The 21,799-nt window shown below is 40.2% G+C and overlaps 1 protein-coding gene and 1 long non-coding RNA gene across 2 annotated transcripts in view; one reads left to right on the forward strand and one right to left on the reverse strand.

The window, feature by feature from the left end:
• LOC145717393 (uncharacterized) overlaps nt 1-21,799 on the reverse strand; it is a 313,191-nt gene that overhangs the window by 244,252 nt on the left and 47,140 nt on the right. The gene's annotated exons all lie outside the window — the stretch shown is intronic.
• NLK (nemo like kinase) overlaps nt 6,777-21,799 on the forward strand; it is a 167,823-nt gene continuing 152,800 nt past the window's right edge. The window contains exon 1 of the mRNA XM_081805422.1: nt 6,777-8,374. Within this exon, the coding sequence (XP_081661548.1) occupies nt 7,917-8,374 (458 nt within the window). The 5' untranslated portion in view covers nt 6,777-7,916. The remainder of the gene's footprint in view (nt 8,375-21,799) is intronic.

The raw sequence follows: 21,799 nt of genomic DNA on the forward strand, positions 1-21,799 counted from the left end.
GATGTAATGAGCACTGTGATGTAATGAGCACTGGGTATTATATAAGACTGATGAATCACAGACCTGTACCTCTGAAACAAATAATATACTATATGTTAATTAATTGAATTAAAGTAATTTTTTTAAAAAAGAAAAGAAATTGGGGAAGTAAAGATGTATCTGCCGGAAGAGTTTTAACCAAAAAAGTTATTGAATGGGATCTTAAAAAAATAAAAAACATAAAAATCCTGATGCCCAGATCACACCCTATATCAATTAAATGGGGTGGGTGCCAGGAAGTGGTCAGCTGCTTCCTGGCTCAGAAGACCCTATCGTGTATATCTCTGCCCATTTCCACCTTCAATGAAGTCATACTGGGAGCTTAAAATCAACTGTGGTGAAAGTTTTCACACCACAGAAATGGGCTACAGATCAGGACTTCTTTTTTTTTTTTTTCTTTCTTTCTAAAGAGCCAGTTGTTAAACATTTACCAGGACATCACTGAAGCCAGGCATCAGTAGTTTTTATTTTATTTTATTTTTAAAAAATATTTTATTTATTCATTTGAGAGACAGAGAGAGCACAGAGAGACAGAGGGAGAGGGAGAAGCAGGCTCCCCACTGAGCTGGGAGCCTAGTGCAGAGCTCGATCCCAGGACCCTGGGATCATGACCTGAGCAGAAAGCAGATGCTTAACCGACTGAGCCACCCAGGCGCCCCAGCAGTTTTTAAAGATACCCAGGTGGTCCCAATGTGCAGCAAGGTTTGGGAAGCAGTCTTAGTCTTTGCCTACGCTATGCTCAGTATAGTCTCAGGAAACTTGGTTTCACTTGCTAACTCTAGGAATGGCTACTTAAGGCTCAGCCCTCTTTCTAACCTGGGGACTTCCAGAGAGGGCAGCCTTTATTCTGTTGTGGAGCCTGAGCTCTGTAATTTGATGTGTTCGGGGTGTATAGTTGGAAGTTTTGTGCAAGGCTCATTATTGCCTGTTAGTAAAAAGTATCTTGTTATATTTGGAGTCCAAGCTGAAAAGGGATCCACAGTACATTTCCTGTATGACATTATGAAACATGCCTTATTTGATTGTATGTCCAATGCATGTGAGTTATACTTTTTTATATTGACTTAAGAAGTCAAAGGAATAAAGGGCACATACAAATGTTAAACATAACAATTTTATTATGTATTTTAAAACTTTATTTAAAAAACAATTTTTAAGATAAAATATTCATTACTGACTCATTTGGGAAGGGGGAAAATGTTGGACATTGCCTGGCTCTCCTGAACAGGGATGTGTGGGTCGGGGCCTAGGTTTGGTCCTGGGGTTTGGAGATGGGACAAATATCCCACCCAGCAGCTGAAAGACAGAGAGGGGTAAAATGAAGCCGAAGTCCTCAGAGGCATGCAAAGGGAACTCTTACGGAGGGCAAGTAGTCCCAGGTCTTCAGAGGAGGGCCTGGACAACACATGAACTTGAATTTGGCTGGCCTTCCCCAGTCCCTAGCTTGTTACCATGCTCCATCTCATTCTCAGTTGCTATTGACTACTGATACCATGCTGTGCCACATTCTGAGTCTTCCACTGTCCTGTCTGGTTTCCCTGGCTATATGCTTCCCTGTCGTTGATTGTGGACAAGGTGTTTATCCCACAGTATCAACAAATGCTCAAAGGTTCACAGCCTTGCTCACACTCTCTTTTATCAAGCCTCTGGCTTTACTTTGGCACTGACAGCTTTATGCCTGTCACAAGGCTGGAAAAGGGCCACATGAAAATAGATGAGGGGAAATGGGAGAAACAATTTACAATTTATTAAGATATAAGTATCACATCTCATCCCCCAACTTCAACTCTGCAAACTGAAGAGCATTTGAAATGGAGACGCCAAGAAAAAAATTGATCAGTCAACAATACATAGAGCTGGGAAGGAAGCTACCTGTATTGAGCGGCTACTCTGTGTCAGGTACTGTGCTAGGTACTTCATATACTAACATAGAAATGTATTTAATCCTCTCAATATCCCTTCAAAGGAGGTATTACTTTATATTTCAAAGTAAGTATTGCTACTCCCATTTCACAGATGAAGAAACTGAGGCTCAAAAGTGTTAGGGGCCTGAAGTCACATAGCTGAAAAGTTTTTCACAGCATCACATGTTTCAAATAAATGTTGCAGACACTGCATGTCTAAGTTCTTCAGGGAAGGGAGACATACAGAGGGCCTAGTATAAGAGAAAGGCTTCAAGAAAGATCCGAGGTTCCAGGAGCAGAGCCTTGAAAAGTGAATGGAACTTAGGTAGAAGAAGAAGTAGAAGGATATTCCAGCTGTGTGTGGGAAGGAGGCAGCGCCTGGAGAAAGCACCACTCAGAAGGGTGCGTGTGCTGGAAGGCCAGAGGTGGTCCTACCTTGTCTGCCCCTGGGGGTTTGGATAACAAACTGAAAAGGTATCATGGACTCAGTGACGGACGCCTTTAGCTACCAGACTCCTAAGTGAAGCATTTCTGCCTATTATCCCCCGGGCTTCATAGGATCACTTCCTTGGTCATTCCCTCCAGCCGTGCAGGGCAGTGGGAAGACTATGCCCCAGGGAGCTTGCCACTCCCTAGCTTTGTGAGGTTCAGGTAAGTTCCTTTGGCTTCCTGACTCTATTTCTTCATTTGCAAATGGAATTTTGTGACGATTTATCACAAGAGATAACACCCGTTGAGCACCCAGCTCTGCTGAATGTGAGTTGCTCCCACTGCAGTCCTTTAACACCACCCCCCACCTCTCGGCCTGGCCCAAGTTCTACAAAGTCTCCACAGACAACTCATGGGGGGAGCCAGTTCTTGGAAGAAAGGGAAGATCACCTCCCACTTCCTGCACATTCTATTCCTGCTTATGCATTCTGATGTCCTGCTTGCTTTTTTAGGCTCTAAGTGCTATCCTGCTGACTCACTTCCGACTTCTCGTTCATCATGCTCAGCTCCTGAAAATGGAACAGAATCGAAAGGGCCGGATATTGTACTGTCTGGTGATGTGTTTAAGGGGAATTGGGTGTCTGTCAGGCCAGACCCACATGGATGGAATGCTGGGGACATGAACCGAGTAGTGCCCAAAGTTGTATTTCTCATCTGACACTCAGGACACTTTGCCTTGGATCGTAATACTAATAATAACCACCCCTCTCAGTGTCACTGATGAGAAGCTAGGCAGGCCCCAGGCTGTGTGCTTTCCATGGTTGTCAGTTTGAATCACCACAACTGGAGAAGTCAAGGATCTTCTCTATTTTATGAACAAGGAAATTCAGACTAAGATAGGTTAAGGAATTTGCCCAAGATCACACAACAAGTAAGGGGCAGAGCAGGGAGTCAAACCCATGATCTAGGTCTGTGCTGTCTAATATGGTAGTCACTAGCCACATGAGGCTATTGAGCCCTTGAAATGTGCCTAGTGTGACTGAGGAGATGGAATTTTTAATTCAATTGAGATGGGCTGCAAATGCAAAATATACACCAGATTTCGAAGACTTAGTATCAGACTATTTATCATGTATATACATATTTTTTTACATTGATTACATGTTTTACATGACAATATTCTAGATATATTGGGTTAAGTAAAATATATTAAAAATAATCCTCCTTATTTCTTTTAACTTTTTATTTTTTATTTTTATTTTTTTTTTAAGATTTTATTTATTTATTTGTCAGAGAGAGAAAGAGAGAGAGAGAGCACAGGCAGGTGAAGCTGCAGGCAGAGGGAGAAACAGGCTACCCGCTGAGCAAGGAGTCCGATGTAGGACTAGATCCCAGGACCCTGGGATCATGACCTGAGCCGAAGGCAGCTGCTTAACTGACTGAGCCACCCAGGTGCCCAGATTTCTCAAAGTTTTTGATAAAACTTTTTGAGCATTAATCCCCAATTTATGTATTTTTGTTTATTTATAAGTTATATACATTACACTACTCTATATATTATGTATATTATAAAACACTGACAAAAGAGACATTTTAAAAGATGAAATAGGGCACGTGGGTAGCTCAGTCAGTTAAGCAACTGACTCTTGGTTTTGTCTCAGCTTGTGATCTCTGGTTATGAGATGAGCCCCAAGTAGGACACTGGGCTCATCACAGTTTGCTTCAGATTCTCTCCCCCTCTGCCCTTCTCCTCGAGCGGGCACATGCATGCACTCTCTCTCTCTCAAATAAATAAATAAAATCTTAAAAGAAAGACAAAATAAAAAATAGGCTGAAAAAGAAGTTGTACTAATTTCCTCCTGGTGCCTAATGGCTCACTTTGTGTACCACCGGGGATATGCACACACCATTTTGGGAACTCCTACACCAGACTTAGAGCTCCTGAATGGCAAAGACTCTGTTAGGTCATGTATCTTCCCTCCCCCATTGTTGATCCTAGCATCATGCCTAGATAGAGTTGGTGCTCAATAAATGTTTGTTGCAGAAATAAATACAATAACATATAATCATTTTCTGGTGGATTGGATGTATTTTTTTATTTCACATGTATTGAATACTTTCTCGGTGCTGAAAAGTAAACAAAGTTTAAGACTCAGTCCTTTTCTTCTAGGCCAATGCTTCTCAAACTTCAGTGTGTAAGAATCACCTGGAGGGCTTATGAAACAGATTCCTGTCCATGAGATTCGGATTCAGTAGACCTGGGGTAGAACCTGAGACTTTGCATGTCTAAGAAGCTTCTAGGAAATTACACTTTGGAGGAGACTGATATACATGGGGAAATTGGAAAGACATCCTAAATATTATGTGAGGATGGGGATAGGCAAAGAAAATTAACATATTTTGAACTTTTACTACTTGCCAAGAACTTTTAAATACATGACCTCATTTAATACTCAACTCGACCTGATGAGGCACACTTTATCTTCATTTTCAGTTGAGGCAACTGAGACTGAAGAAGGTTAGTTAAACTGCCCAAGTCCCAGAGCTAGTAAACGGCAGAGCTTGGATTGGTATCCACCACCCCTGCACTCAATAACTCATGCAACTCCTTATTAAGTGTCTCCACCTTTTAGACACTGCTCCAGGAACTGGCCATACAGCATAGAGTGGACAGACAAGCTTTTGGTCCTGGTCAAACTCAGTAAACAATTAAAATATAGAGTTTTCAGCGTTATGAGGGAGGCAGTGCAATGGAGATACATAACAGAGATAAATACTCTACAACAGAGTCAGGAAAATTTTTCCAGAAAAAAGAAAAAGGTAAAATTTATGTGAAAAGTAAAATTCATCTGAAAGGTAAATTAAAGGAGTAGAGGGTAGGTGGGGTGTGTTTGGGGCCAAAGATATGCATGAAGCCTTGGAAGCCACAAACCATTTGTGGAACTGAAAGTTTAGAATGTCTGAAGTATAGAGGGTGGAGGTGATAGATAAGGTCATTGAGCAAGATGAGAACCAGATCAAGCAGGGCTATTACTGACTTTTTTCAAAGGTGGGGGCATGGTCAGACTTGTGTTTTTAAAAGATTGCTATACTCTCAGTGGAGGATGGAATAGAGGCGTGCAAGCCTGCAGGCAGGGAGATGCGTTAAAAGATGCTAGTGACATAAATTAGGGTAATATTGTGATACTGGGGAGAAAGGAGGGTGTTTAGAAGTTTTTAAAAGTGTTTAAAAGTTGATGACTGATTAGGAGTGGGCAGGCAAAGAGAAATCAAAGATGATCTCCAGGGTTCTGAGTGCACTTTTCATAAGGATAAGGTTCTGTGAGCTTATTATTTCATATTTTAAAAGAAAATTCAGATAAGTGAGGTTATGTGAAAGATGTTATTTTAGTAAGATTTCAATGATGAAAAATTAGAAAATACCAGAGAAAATTACGATCTTTGTGGTTAAGTTTATGATTTTTGTTGCTTTAGTTTGTATAAATAGCCTTATCATCCACTGAGAGTGGAGTGGTGAATGCTGGAGACATCACTTCTTTTTGCAAAGATCAGGATTAGCCATGGAGGACCAGCCATAGGCTATGAACTATGGGTCTTCTGAGTTTCTTCTGTGGCTTCCTTGTTGAGTAACCTTGGACCTTGAGTTTCTGAAGTTCGACATCCCTTTTTGCTCCCCCTATTTCTTCTCCACTCTTGATGACTTAAGAAGGGAGAGGACATGGCTCCTATGAATGGACCAGCGACGATTTGGACTCCGCCTTCTTGGCCTCAGTCCCGCCCACTTTCCTTAGACCACACCCCTCCCCGTTGGCCACGCCCCTGAAGAGGTCGTCGCTGATACGACAGCGAATTCTCCACAATCCTGACCTATAGGAGACCTGAAGGGTGGGACCGAGATCAATCTTTTTTTCCATTTGTCAAATCAAGTGTCTATCTGGCCCCAGTCCCATCCCACTTCGTCTTCAAGCCAAGGATTGGTTGCTCTGGTCTTGGTCCCCGGCTCATGATTGGTTCTTTTATTCCACCCTCTCTTCCAGTTTTTGCGGGCGGGATTAGCACGCAGCTTCCTGCTCCTGCCAAAAAAATAAAAGAAGAAAAAGAAAAGAGGAGAGAGGCGAAAGAAAATGTCACGGAGATCTTTGGGTTTTAATTCGCTTTTAGTCCTGTCGGTCAGGCCAAACTCTGCCTTTTGATTGGTCCCTCTATCTGCCCATCCCGGATCGGGGGCGGGATTTCCCCAGGAGACCCACACCTTGTTGCCACTGGCCGAACAGTGCGCCTGTCTGAAGCTACGGGCCCAGGATTGGAGGCAGACGCAGACAGGTGGGCGTGGATTGGCTAGGGCAGCCGGTCAGAGTGAGGCGGGGGCGGGGCCTCGGTGGCTGGTTGCGCGTGTCCGCCGCTGGCTCCGCTCTATCCGGCTTTGCTAGGGGAGGTGAGTCCGGCCGCGGCGGCACCGGCGGCTGAGGAGGCGGCGGCTGAGGAGAAAGCGGCCGGCAGCGACTGAGGAGAAAGCGGCCGCGGGGACGGGAAGCCGGGTGGGGGGGAGGGGGGGAGACGGAGCAGCCTTGAGCCCTGCGGGGGCCGTCGCGCGGGGGGACCCACCCGCTCTCCCCCCCAACCCTCCTCAGCAGAAGGAGCCGGCGGCGGGGGCAGGAGTCAGCCCGCTTCCGACTGCACCCCGCCCGCCTCCCGGGGCTCCTATTCTTTGGCCCCGGGACCCTAACCTCATCCCGGGGCGGTTCCCTCTGTCTGGGCGTCCGAGTGCTGCCCACCTCTCTTTCATTCCTCCCTGCACCTCCTTACCTTCACTTTGCCCCGGTTCTCTTTCTCCTCTCCGTCCTGCCCTGTCGCCGCCTCTGCTCACCCTATCCCTCCTGCCTCCTTCCCTGGCTCTTTTCTGTTCTGGAAAGTTTAGTACCCCCCTCCAATCAGGTCAACCTGACTAGGAGTAGGGGGAGATGTAGGAAGGCCTGAGAGTTCGAGGGGGGGAAGCTGGTTTCCCTGAAAATTTCCCCCCATCTTTTGAATTTGGGGTGGTTGGAATTTTTTAAAATTGTATTTTTGAGGAGGTGGTAGGTGTTTAGAAAAGGATGTGGGAATGGAAGGGGTAGATGAGTCAACCCTCTTACAAGATTCCAAGGGTGGCGTGTTACCTGATCCTTTTCGTGTGTGGAGTTCAGGGGGTCGGGAGGTTTGGCCTTTATTCCCACATTCAAAGTTGGAACCTCCCCCCAATTAAGGATGGAGTTTTAGTACCCACTTGTGGCAGGAAACCTGGGGGGAAGGGGTCCCTTTTTCCTTTTTCTTTTCTTTTTCTTTTTCCTTTTCTTTTCTTTTTTTGGCAGTCCACACCCTTCCACACACGCTCACCCCAAAACTAAACACCAAGATCCTCTAACTTGTTTGGATTGACTGATGAAGACATAAAGCCAGTTACGCTCCATGTTTTTTGAGGTGGAGTGAGTGGTTTTTCTTCATTTTTAAATGGCCAAATGACAGCTTGACCCAGTTTGCTTTCCAATCAAAGGGCATTTTTTTTGAATGTCTCTTTGTGGCGCAAGAGCCAACGCAAAAATGATGGCGGCTTACAATGGCGGTACATCTGCAGCAGCAGCAGGTCACCACCACCACCATCACCACCACCTTCCACACCTCCCTCCTCCTCACCTTCACCACCACCACCACCCTCAACACCATCTTCATCCGGGGTCGGCTGCCGCTGTACACCCTGTACAGCAGCATACCTCTTCGGCAGCTGCGGCAGCCGCAGCGGCGGCCGCAGCTGCAGCCATGTTAAACCCTGGGCAACAACAGCCATATTTCCCATCACCCGCACCGGGTCAGGCTCCTGGACCAGCTGCAGCAGCCCCAGCTCAGGTACAGGCTGCCGCAGCTGCTACAGTTAAGGCGCACCACCATCAACACTCGCATCATCCACAGCAGCAGCTGGATATTGAGCCGGATAGACCTATCGGATATGGAGCCTTTGGTGTTGTCTGGTGAGTATCAAAAGAAGAACACAACTTCTCGTGGTTTCTTCTCACGGTTGTGATTGGGCGAGTCATCTGTCATGCTTTTCTCCATGTTGACCAGAGTGGAGCGACTCAACTGGAGGAAGCCACCCTCACCCAGAGGCCCAGTGTGTTGGCTGGCTGGGTTTATGCTTTCGAGTCCTGGCAAATTATGGGAGAACACCCTCTGAGGAGTCACACACATGTTTGCTGTCTACCAAACTTGGTTTAGAGCCTAAGCAAGCCACTGAATGTAGGATCATTAGGTGGATGTATGAAATGTGTATTCCTACAGACCTTGGTCATCTCTTAGGTTTGATGGAGTTTGAATCAGTTGCCCGATTGCAGCAGATGTTGCAAATGACCCAAACTTGGTTCCTTATAATAGTCTTGTCACTGGGTCATACTCTGCATAACTACTTTGCTCTCCTTTTTGCCTTTTCATTCCTTAATTTGTGATCTTGATCCCCAGAAGGAAGATAGGGTTCAAACTTGAACCAGTTAAATCGTTGCTTGAGTGGTTTATTTTAAACCATAAAGCTACAGTTGGGAAGTATGTAGCTTTAGCTTTTTGATAAGAAAGCATTAAATATAGCATCACACATGAGTACCACAAATGAGGTCAGTAGACTGTAGCTATGCCGTGGCCCACATTCGGTGTAATGTTTTAGTGTCATTTAGTGTCATTTAGTGCCTCTTAAGTTGCTGTTATCCCTTGGTTGGTTGCTGTAGTATACTTTTTTAAACATATGAAACTGCTTCACTTTGCTAGTGTTAGGGTATTTTAAAAAGTCTGAGCACTTCTTAAATGCCACATTTTGTCTATTTGCTCTTCTTAGTAAGATTAGTAGTTTATAATAAAATGAATTTATCATTGTAGGTCCTGTTGCTATCAAAACTAGAACAAACTGAATTTTTTTTCTCAAGGTTTAAGTAATCTGGTGTTGACAAATGAATTGATGTTTTCAGTGCATTCAAAAATAGATTCTTGTTAATGTCTAGAAAAGCTCCCATCACCACAGGAAAATGAACTCTTTGGAATTAGCCTGGTAAATGTCTCCTTTTGTCATTGTTGTTCAGGCTATAATTGATACAAGTATCATGTTTGCGTTATATCTGGCCATCTTTATATTTCAGATTTTATAATCTAGACTACAAAGTGATCTGTTTTTGTTTTTAAACTAGTCGGGTCTAGTGTTTTCCCAGCTAGCTCTCCAAGGAGGTTGCTGCTGTAGTGCTCCCTTCAAGGCGTATGGGATTCCTGGTGGGAAAGAGTGTAGCCGTAGCTGGTAATGGTGCCTCTTCATCTGCTCAGGGACCTGTCTGTTCCTGCCTTCGTCTCTTCCATATTCTATCCTTAGGGATTGCACTGTGAACTTCCATTCCTTGCCTAACCCTTGAGGATTTCAAAGCTATGGGGCCTGGGGGGTGTGGACGGGAAAAAGGTTGTTCCTTGCATTAAATTTTGTCATCTACTGACTGAGAATTTGGATTTTCTTAGACCTGGATGCTCTCTTGCATTTTATTGCTTTACATACAATGCTAAGAACTAGAGCTACCGGAGGGGAAGTGGATTGCAGCATTCTTGATTATATTCTAAAACTGTTCTACATTTCTCTCAAATGATGATATGACTTGTAGAAGTTTTCACTTCAAGTCTGTGCTAAAGGAAAAGATTCTTTTTAAGGGGAAAAAGGCGAGGAACTGGAGTGCTGAAACATCTCCCACAGCAAGCATTCTGGTAGTGGCTATTCTGAAGTACTTACATATGAAAAACCTAATGGTTTTGATTTGAATCCATCCTAGATTCTTTTACTGATTGACGCCTTCCATCACAGGCAGAGTTTGTTCCTTGTACTTGAAGTGTACCTCCTTCTGTACACCATCTTCTATTGTACACCAGTTGTTTTGTGTTTGCCTCATCTCACTACATTTGTAAGCCCCTTGAGGGTATGGACTGTCTACCAGAGTACATCTTTTTCTCCCCTGCGCTTAGCACAGTGCTGTGCAATCTTTGCTGTTTGATTACTTGATCTCCTGGTCAGGTTGTTCTTTCTTCTTTAACCAAGTTTTTCCGGTTAGCTGCATTGAGTGTTCTTAATCAGTTGTTACAGGTGAAGTACAATTCAGTATGAAAAAAGGAAGAGTTCCAGGTATGTGTTTTAGTATGCAAATGCTTTTCTATTTTTATATTTACATATTGATGACTTGCTGTCTGAATTGCTTATTATATTTGGAATTTAACTGCTATATGACCTGAGTAAAATTGTTAAAACTAGAGATTTGAACACCAAACCAGAGTGAATTGCACTAGTATTCTGAAACCCAAGCTAAAGATATTAGTGAGGTTTTTTATATATTACCTGTCTGAACCAGAATTTTTCTTTTTAATTTAGAGAATACCTAATGAACCTGAAACTATTTTCTAAAATGATTAAAATGGGACATAAAAATATTTTCCCAGTGATACATCATTCAATTAAAACACCATATGACTACTTGGGCATCATAAGATTCACTTAGATTCTTCTATTTGTTTAATGCATTTTGCAAGTATTTTTCTTTTGGCATGCTACACAAAAGGAAACTGTATTTGCTCTCATGTCTTTTTCTGGACATGCACCAAAATTACTAACTGATGGCTAAAAACATTGCATGTAATTTTGAGAGATACTGTTTTTCCTCTGTGTAGACCCAGAAAGATATTTGCAGAAGTGGTATAGCATTTTACCAGTCAGATTTATCACTGAACAATTTAGTCGATGTATCTCTCTGCTGAATTTAACTAGTGGAATAACTTATCAGTATTGGACAGTCGTGTAAAAGTAGTGAATTACCTATTAGCTTGCTGGTAAAGATGGTGCTTTGACAGTTCAATTAAGGTTTCATTAACAACTGTCTTCTGTGTTTTATCTCAAAGTAAGGGTTCCAGTTTACCTGGTAATATGATCATGAGGTAGCCTGAGATACATTCATTCCAATGATAGAATATTGTTCATGGGTTATCAAAGCATCATATATAATTTGACTTTCCTTTATCAGATGTCAAAGGCTTCAGATGCTCATAGGGACATTTTCATAATGCAAAACCAAAACACAAAACAACCCACAAACAGAAACCTCAGTCATTTGGTGAGGATAATATAAATATATATTTGTCCATAGTTCACATTTGCCAAAGGAAGGTGAGTATGCAGTGCTTAAAAATGTGACAACCTGGGGCGCCTGGGTGGCTCAGTCGGTTAAGCGGCTGCCTTCGGCTCAGGTCATGATCCTGGGGTCCTGGGATCGAGCCCCACGTCTGGCTCCCTGCTCAGTGGGGAGCCTGCTTCTCCCTCTCCCTCTGTCTGCCGCTCTGCCTACTTGTGCTCTCTCTCTATCTCTCTGTCAAATAAATAAATAAAAATCTTTAAAAAAAAAAATGTGAAAACCTTAGAACAAAGAGTATTACAGCATAAGGCTTCAGGGACTCACGAAGTGCATATTTTTGAGAGTTGGAGGAAGTTGACCACATGAGAGAGGTTTGAGGACTGCTAAACTCAGGCAGTTTTGACATTGACAACCTGAAATATTGATTGGATTAATGGCACATAGTGCCACCTTGATAATGAGTCTGGGAAAAGCTTCTACTTAAAATATAGTGTTTTGGTTTTTAATTTATCTGATTAATTGAAAGATCAAAGATCCTGGGGTTTGTTTGGTTTGTTCTCTTTGTACTCCAAGTAAAGTTGGAGAACTTTGAATTTTATTATTCTAATACCTTCAGCGGGTTACTTTTATGTCAGTCTTTCAAAACCTAAGCATCACTGTAGTGATACTTAGTTACTTACTAGCTGTGTCATCCTAATAAATTGTTTAATCTCTCTATTCCTCATTATAAAATGAGGATAATAATAGCACCTCTCCTAGGATTGGTATGAGGATTAAATGAGGTAATCTTTGTAAACCAATGATTACAGCATATAGTATACAGTAAGCATTCAGTAAATGTTAGCTGTTTTTTGGTTTTTTTTTTGACAGAGGGGGACACAGTGAGAGAGGGAACACAAGCAGGGGGAGTGGGAGAGGGAGAAGCAGGCTTCCCACAGAGCAGGGAGCCCGATGTAGGGCTCGATCCCAGGACTCTGGGATCATGACCTGAGCCGAAGGCAGACGCTTAATGACTGAGCCACCCAGGCACCCTAATGTTAGCTGTTTTTATTGTAGTTATTGTTGGTAGAAAAAACCTGTTGTGTTAATGTATGCAGAAGTGGCTTCATGTATAGCCAGATTTATCAGGTGAAATCAACAACATGCAGACTATTTTTGGAGGCATGACTTCAGATACCATAAAGTGCCCCTTAGTTGTGCTATGTGCTATATATCTGCTATTAATTAATAATTAAAAACAAACACATTAAATATATAAAATACATGTTTGTATGGACTTGGCAGTGTTCTAGTCAGTTCATCTGCACTGTTTTAGAAAGTATTATGGATTTACATAGTGGGAAGAAAATTAATTTTTTCTTCTCAGAATGTAACAAATGAAGGACATTCTTATCGTCAAAGTTCAGCTTTAGTGGAAACTCATTTTATTTGTGTTTGGATGAAAGAGTGTGAATTGCTAAAGAAGATCCCAGTGAGGTGGGGGAAATATGTGTGTTTTAATGAAAAATTATTCAGTGTAAATCCTCATGCATGGCAGATATCATTTAGCTTGCTCATCTTGTGAAAATTAGAGGCATCATTTTTTTCTGATGTTTTTTTTGGTCCTTTTACTCCTCAAATAGCCAACTTTAATTTGGAAAAATGGGGAATGCTTTTGGGATATGTTTGGGGAAAATCCTAGAGTTAGTTGCGTCAGAAAGTACACTGGAGTGTATTCTGTTAACTGTGTTTTACAGGTTAAGAATTTGTAGTATTGAGAAGTTTCTCTATCAGTCAGGATTAACTGCCACAGCTGGATTCTTGGGGAGGGGGGTACTCTGCTTTGTGAAAAGAGCTTTGAAGAAGAGAGCCTGCACCATAAAAAGGAAACGGTCGCTCTTCTAGACATAACAAAGCATCCGTGTGAAACTAGAAATGTGAAAATATATTGTTAATTTTAACTACAAACGAACTTACTTTTAGAAACTGCAGGTTCATGGTCATGAAGTAGAGAAGTCAAAGAGAGAGAATAGAAGTAACCAATCTAATGATATTGAACTGGTTTCTTGGCGATACAAACTCTATAGCCTTTAACATTGGAAGTTATTTTGTGCTTAGGCTCCTGACAAGATTTTTCCAGATTATATTCAAAAACCAAAAATAAAACAAAGCCACAATACAACAGGAGAACTCATTTTATTCACAACACAACAAAAGAAACTCGTTTTACTCTTGGGCAGAAATTTTATATTAATGATTATTAGCTTAGACGGAAAGAAGATAAATATTTTTTATTAAAAAAAAATTTCAGAAAAAATTGCCTTTTCAAACAAGCTAAAACAACAATATCCTTCAAAATTACACGCAACTTCTTTTTTTAAAAATTTTATTCATTTATTTACTTATTTGAAAGAGAGAGAACGAGAGAGAGCACAAGAAGGGGGAGCGGCAGAGGAAGAGGGAGAATCAGACTCCCCACTAAGCAGGGAGCTCGATGCGGGGCTCAATCCCAGGACCCTGGGATCATGACCTGGGCAGAAGGCAGGCGCTTAACCGACTGAGCCACTCAGGCGCCCCTACATCCAACTTTTTTAGCCACCAGTGCATGTCCTGAAAAAAAGATGGGGGCAGATAAAGTTACCTTTCAAATGCTTGCTAGAAGAAGAATATTTGCAAAATGTATCAACTGAACATATGTTTGAATCGAAGTTCTGAGGTTTCTGTGGCTTTACCCTCAAAGCATGAGCAATTATAGAAATATTGTACCATGATATAGAAGTCCATCCTCTAATACAGTATTGGAATATTTCATTATCTTTACAACTTGCTATATTAGAGTTTTCACTGACTTCTGTATTATAGAACTGAGTGACTATTCTTGGTGGTTTTTATTAGATTTGCTGGTGTCCTAGCAGTTCAAGGATCAACTCTTTATGTAATGTATGTTTCTTTTTTATGCTAATCTGATTTCTTTGGTGGAAATTGTCAAGACCAAAGAAACTTCTCCATTTGTCATCCAACCAAACGAAAAGAAGTCATTGGGTAGAAGCTCTTTCATTATAAAGTTCTATTTGGGTTATTTATGATTCCCTGTGCATCCATAATACTCCAGTGAATTATTTGTTGATTGGGTCATCTAATGCAGATCAACAGTGACTTCCTAACTAATATAGCTTGTCAGTTTGATCCAGTTGTTGCTTGGAGGTAACACAGAGAGTGCCTGAAGCAACAGTTGTAATACTGTCAATAAGCATGTGAAAAGTCATCATAGGCTTAGTTGGTAGTTCTAAGGTACCTAGCAAAGAGATATTAGAAAAAATTCTAGCATTCTGACATTATGAAAAGGAAACTAAGGAAACTATTGAGTTGCACTCTGTTAATTATAATGGTGTGAGTAGAGGGAGTGTGTACAGTGATGTCTGTCATTGATTATGATTGTCAGTCTTTACCTACACGTAGCTTCATATCTGTGTTTTGAATTAGTTTGGCTAATTGAATCATATTTACTATCAGACAAAAGGTTTTGACATTGTTGGAACTCACTAGTCAGTGTATTTTTATTATCAACCTGCTATGGCCCAGCACTACTGTAGGCACTAATGAGGATATTTATTTCTAAAAATAATTTTACAAACTCTGTCAAGCTTCTGCTTTATCTGTTCTGTGCTTGTACTGGCATATAGAGTTGTTTTTAAGTCATGATACTGCCCTAAAGGAGCTTACAGTTAAGTAAACAGTATGCAAAATAATACATCCCTGCTTTCAGGGAGTCTTGATGGAGAGTTGAAACTCAATTTGAAATAAAAATATAAGGGTGGGGTGCCTGGGTGGCTCAATCGGTTAAGCGTCTGCCTTCAGCTCAGGTCATGATCCTAGGGTCCTAGAATCAAGCCCTGTATCGAGCTTTCTGTTCACAGGGAGCCTGTTTGTCCCACTCCCTGCTGCTCCCCCTACTTGTGCTCTCTCTGTCAAATAAATAAGTGAAATCTTAAAAAAAAAAAAAAAAAAAACCATAAGGATATATTTTCACTTGTTCTTACAATACTTATTTATAGGTTATTGATTATTTCCCAGGCACTGTGCTAGATGAGAGGGATTTAAGTTGTTTTTTTTTTTTTTAAGATTTTATTTATTTATTTGACAGAGAGAGGCACAGCAAGAGAGGGAACACAGGAGGGGGAGTGGGAGAGGGAGAAGCAGGCCTCCCGCGGAACAGGGAGCCCAATGTGGGGCTCGATCCCAGGACCCTGGGATCATGACCTGAGCCGAAGGCAGACGCTTAACGACTGAGCCACCCAGGCGCCCCGATGAGAGGGATTTAAAGAAGATTATGATCTAGTGGAAGAAAGAGACTTGTAAATGGATAATTATAATTCATTGCCATTGATGCAATAGTAGTCGATATGTAGTAGTAGATATGACTCAATAGAGATATTCCATGGATATTATGGGAACATAGGGGAGGGATTTCTGTGGAAGGTATGCATGCTTTCTAGAAGAGGTAATACCTCAACTGAGTTTTAAGAACGAGAGCTAATGGGGAAGAGCATTCTAGATGGATGGGTTCCTACACAGGAGACTGTAGGGCCGGAGTTACTGAAATTAAAGTACAGTGGAGAGGGTGGGAGGTGATAGGGTGGAGGCACAAACTAAAGCTGGACCCTGAAGTTGGAGTGTTCTGCTGAAGAGACCACTGGGAGAGGGACAAAATCTTAGCACTTCTTATAGATAAAGCACATATATACATATACAAATATATAGCATATGTATGGTATTAAAATTTCATGGGGAGTCTGATTGGGGGGAAAAATGTCTAAAAAGTCTCCTTGGAGGGGGTGATAATGAAAAAAAGTTGAAACACTGGGAATGGCAACCATTGAAAGTTTTTGAGAGAGTGACTTTTTCAGAGAGATATATGTATATATTTAGACATGTAAATAGAAGAGTGGAGGTAGCTGAGGTCTGAGCCTTAGGGAATGTTCTCAGTTGTAGGTGGAAATTATTGGAGGCAGAACTAAAGGGCAGTCAGATAGGAAAATGTGTTCATAGTGATTGACAACCTACACATGGCAGAAGAATGTTAGGAAGATGGGAGTGATCTTTGGTGCAGATTAAAAAGTCAAAGAAAATGAGGGGGAGAAAAGGCCATTGAATTTAGCAGGTGGATCATTGATGGCATTTGAGAGAACAGTTGTGTGTGTGATTTTTTTTCTCTCTGATATATAAATATATATGTGTGTATATATATATTTGATTCTAAAGAATGTCTTAAGTATTAGCAGCACTCTGTTTTATTATTAATAAAATTCTCCCAAATCCCAAGTTTTTATTTCTAGTCTAATAACCAGAGAACTTAGTGTTTATCATGTTCAAGGTGCCATTTCCTTGGGAAGAATTTTTTTAATGACAGGGTAAAAGAGTAGTCAACTAAACTTGTTAGGAGACAAGTTTCTGGTCCTGCCTTGCTGCCAACAACCCTATGACCTTGATAAAGTTATTTAAGTTTTCTGGGTCTTGGTTTCCTCATTTATAAAATCCTTTGTTTCCTAAGTTTCTATTATAAAATTGCATTAATATTTATAAAGCATTGTAGCTTTATTTGTGGGCAAGTCAAGTCTGTTAGCGACCATACAACACCTTTCTTCAGGAATACAGATGTTGAATAGCTTCTAAAATTGTTTAAAGGAAGAATGAGATAAATGTAACCCTATTCCAATGTGGTGACTTTCATAGAGTTTTCAAATTTGGGATCAGATTTTAAATGTGCACTTTGTCCAAGACATTTCTTTTCTTCTATTGGCTTATTGGTAAGGATTATACATATTTAGTTATGAAGAGCCTGCCTATTTGCAAATGGGCAATCAATTACTTCCTAAATGTAAATTTGATACTGTTTTTCTGGTAATACTTTACCTTTTAGCATTTTAGATTTATTTTCTTGCTTTCCTAAATATTTGGAGTGATTTTTAAAATTTTAAATAAAGTTTAATATTAAATATTTTGTCTTTTTTGTGTGTGTGGGGGTAATCAGGTAAGATGATTTGGGGGCCAGTGCTTACATTAGCAAGTTGATTTACAATATTTTGTTTTTAGGAATCTCTCTCTCTCTCTCTCTCTTTTTTTTTAAGGAATCTCTTTCAAATTCTGAATTTGGGTAGGGAATTTACTAGTTTGCAGATTGACCTCCCACAAAATGAGCTGTGTCACAGCTTTAAGGCTGTAGCCATTTAGGGCATACAATGCCCAGAGATAGAGCTAGAGTGTGACTTCCTAAAGCTCTTCCACAATAGGAAGGGAGCATTTTCACAGAAGCCCTCAGCAAACCAGCAGCACTGTCCAGTAGATATATAATGCAAGCCACATATGTGATTTTAAATTTTCTGGTGGCCACATTAAAAAATGTGAAAAGAAACAGGTGAAATTAGCTTTAGTAATATATTTTTATTTAACTCTGTATAGCCAAAATACTGTCATTTCAGCATGTTATTACTATGAAAATTATTATTATTATTATTTTAAGATTTCATTTATTTCTTTGACAGAGAGAGACACAGCGAGAGAGGGAACAAAGCAGGGGGAGTGGGAGAGGGAGAAGCAGGCTTTCCGTGGAGCAGGGAGCCAGATGCGGGGCTCAATCCCAGGACATTGGGATCATGACCTGAGCCGAAGGCAGATGCTTAATAACTGAGCCACCCAGGCGCCCCACTATGAAAATTATTGATTAGATATTTTACATTCTTTTTTTTTTTCATACAAAGTGTACTGACTACCTTATTTTCCAGCACAGTACTAGAGTCTCTTTGGCCTTTGTTGAGTTGTATAACACTCTACTGATAATGATATCAGTAGAGTTAGAATTACTTTTGGAGCAATCAGGTCCACCCTGGACCTGGAAATGGAGTCAGTTGTAAGTGGGAAGGATGAATTCCAGCAACAGATGCTGGGAAGGCAGTCATTAATAACCAAGAACGCATTCATCTAACTTATATCAGACTTAGAAGATCTTGACCGGGTGCATTTATAGAACAAAGTGGAATAATGTTCTCTGTAGAGAAGTTGTCCTGTCTGCCCTGAATTATTTGGAGTTTTTACCTTTTCTTTTCTGAAGCCTTGTTCGCCTAAGGTACCAGAAGGTAAAATTGGTACCTGATCCTTGCCATGTTTGCTTTCCTTCCCAGTTAGATCAGATATCCTCCATTGATTTCTTTCCTCTCTCAGTGTTGTGGTTTTTTTTTAATCTAGATAAAGTTCTCGGTCTTGTTTTCAATTTCAGTAGTGTAGGGTTCAGTATTGTCAGGCAGCAAACTCCTTACGGGAAATGGACAACATAGAAACTTTTTGTTTATCCATTCCTTGACCTAAAATTCTTGCTCTGAGCTACAGAGTAAAGGTGAAGAGAGACATTTGAACAAATAGGTAAAATTAGTCATTTGACCCAGATTGCAGCTATTTTTTTTTTTCTGTCTGCATGGATAAAAACCATCCTCCAATTTGCATAAGCAGGTGATTTTTCTTATATGCTAATTTTCTTTTTTTTTTTTTTAAAGATTTTATTCATTTATTTTGACAGAGAGAGACAAAGCGAGAGAGGGAACACAAGCAGGGGGAGTGGGAGAGGGAGAAGCAGGCCTCCCGCCGAGCAGGGAGCCCGATGCGGGGCTCGATCCCAGGACCCTGGGATCATGACCTAAGCCGAAGGCAGACGCTTAACGACTGAGCCACCCAGGCGCCCCTTATATGCTAATTTTCTTAATGTACCATGGCAGAGAGCTGCAGATTTGCAAATTGTGTAAGTAAATTGAAATAAACCAGGTGACTTTGTTTCACTTTATTATCTTACCAGTACAGAAGTACCCAAAGGGTGCAATTATCGGGTGATTATCTCATTGCACATCTAAGTTAACAGGCAGCCTGTGCAAAGTTTTTTTTCCCCTTTCTTCTCTACCTCTCTCTCATTTTAGTTTTTAAAAATAGGAAAACTATGGATTTCTATATTTACCTTGACATGGCTAAAAATTTGGTAATACAGATGTGGGGAAATTTGAGCTTTATTCAAAGTAATCCAAAAGCCAAAACAATTGGCAAGTAATGTAGGTACTGTGCAGAAAAAGGGACACAGGTATACTTGGTTTGTGTTTGAATTGCCTAAGAGAATTAGGTGAGAACTTCAACCATGTTTAATTTGTTGGTTTTTCCTTTTCCCAGGTTCTGCATGTTGCAGGAATTGGGGTCATTATGAAGTTAACTGGGTGGGTATTAAAGCCAGTGTTCAAAACAAATATTATGTGTATCCTTTTAAAAATCAAAATAACTAATTACAATACACTTTAAAATATTTCATTATGTTAGACATTTTAGAAAGGTACAACAGTTAGTTTAAGGAGCTCTTTTCCCAGAAGATTCAGGAGGACAAAGAATATCAATTAAAGTGCCTTCCTTGTATTAAAACAATATTTCCAACAATATTTCCAAACAATAAATTCCATTATTACTCTTAGCAATTAATTCTGTTTAATTCCACAGATGTTACAGTATTATTTACCTAGCGATGTGTGTGGAGATTAAGTTATACTCCTTGTAGCTTTGAAGTAATGATTTTGAAATGAATCATAATTTTAAGCTAGCAAATTAATAGAAGTTTAGCCTGTCTTTTTATCCAAGCACTTACATGTTATTTCTTTTCAGTTTAAAGAAAAGTAGTTCAGAAGAACTTTGAGAACAAAAGCAGTTAAAGAATGACTGGAGAAGGACAAAATTTTAAGTACAAAGGGACTGTATGGGTTAGTAGTTAAGAACCAGTACTATGATTACAGACTGGATTTAAATTTTGACTCTGCTCTCTTACTAGCTGTGGGCCAATTATTTAACCTCTGTGTGCCTCATGGTCATAGTGTGTAAAATGAGGATAGTAATAGTATATATATTTCAAAGGGGTTATTGTATGGATTAAATGAATCAATATGTATGTAAAGTCATAGAACTGTGCCTGGCCTTAGGTATGTGTTGACTCTCATAATTATTATTACCAGTTTGAAAAATACAGTACCTCCTTAAAGTTTACTAATTTAGCATAAATAACCCAACAGCTTTTGTCTGACTGTTGATAGATATGTGACTATCGCAGAGATTTTTTTACTGATTAGCTCCAGTGGTTTTTGGAAAAGTCATTCAAATTGTAGAATGCCTTCCAAATGTAAAATTTTCTTTAGCACATAAAAGGAGGGTTTTCCCTTTCTCTTTAACTCCCTCCTCCCAGCTCATTATTAAAGTACTAGTATGTTTATTGTAGGAAACTTGAAAAATATAGAAAAGTTGTAACCTACAACTCAGAGAGAGCCACTGATAGCATTTGAAATATTTTTTTTTTCCAATTTTGCATCTGGAAAGTGTATTTATAATGAGTTGGGATCATGATTGCATTGGGTATTTACATTTTTGTATCCAGTTTGTTTCACTACATTACAAAGATTTTGACCTTTCTTTTTTTTTTTTAGAGAGCTAATTTTTTTCATTCTCACAAGCCTAGAGCTCTATCTTGAAAGAGAGTTGGAAGATACTTTAGAATGCATCTAGTGTAACTGCCTCATTTTTTAAATGGGAAAATTGAGACCCAGGGAGGCTAAGAGATTTGTTCAAGGTCACACAGCTGGTTAGAGGCTGAGCCAAAACCTTTGCTCTTTTGCTGCTGCTTTGCTAGTAATACCTGTTCAACTTAATGCCCATTGAAACTGGAGGAAGTGTTCTTGTAAAAGCAAAACAAATAAAAAACAAAAACTCTGAATGAAACCAGGAACAGTGCATCTTTAAAAAAAAAAGAATATTTACTCCATTGGTTGCTTTTTATGTGCCAGTGACTCTAAGGTTTCTGGTAAAAGTTTAATGTCATGAGCCTCAACGCTTTTGGTGGAAAACAACTCGATCTTTTCACATTATATGTAATTGTGTTATGTATCTGCTTTGAGAATATTGTGCCCCCCTCTTTTAGTTTTTGAAAAATTTTAAACCTCAGAAAATACGAAAGAGTTGAACAGTGATAAACCCATAAACCATTCTTCTAGATTAACATTTTGTGACTTTTGCTTTATCTAGTTGGAGGCTATTTCCACAGAATTTGCTGAGATTGGGTTATGGTCACTGCATCAACTTGTTCCATGTATTAAGTTTTGTAAGCTCTCCAACTAGAGAAGGAACTGGAAGTTTTCAAGCTTGTGACTTTTGGAATGCTATTTATTCTCCTAATACTTAAAAGAAAATTCAGTGTGAATCAAATGTATAACTGAAACA

Source organism: Leptonychotes weddellii, chromosome 15 (genome assembly GCF_054177405.1).
Source record: "Leptonychotes weddellii isolate Sample4059 chromosome 15, ASM5417740v2, whole genome shotgun sequence".
NCBI lineage: Eukaryota > Metazoa > Chordata > Mammalia > Carnivora > Phocidae > Leptonychotes > Leptonychotes weddellii.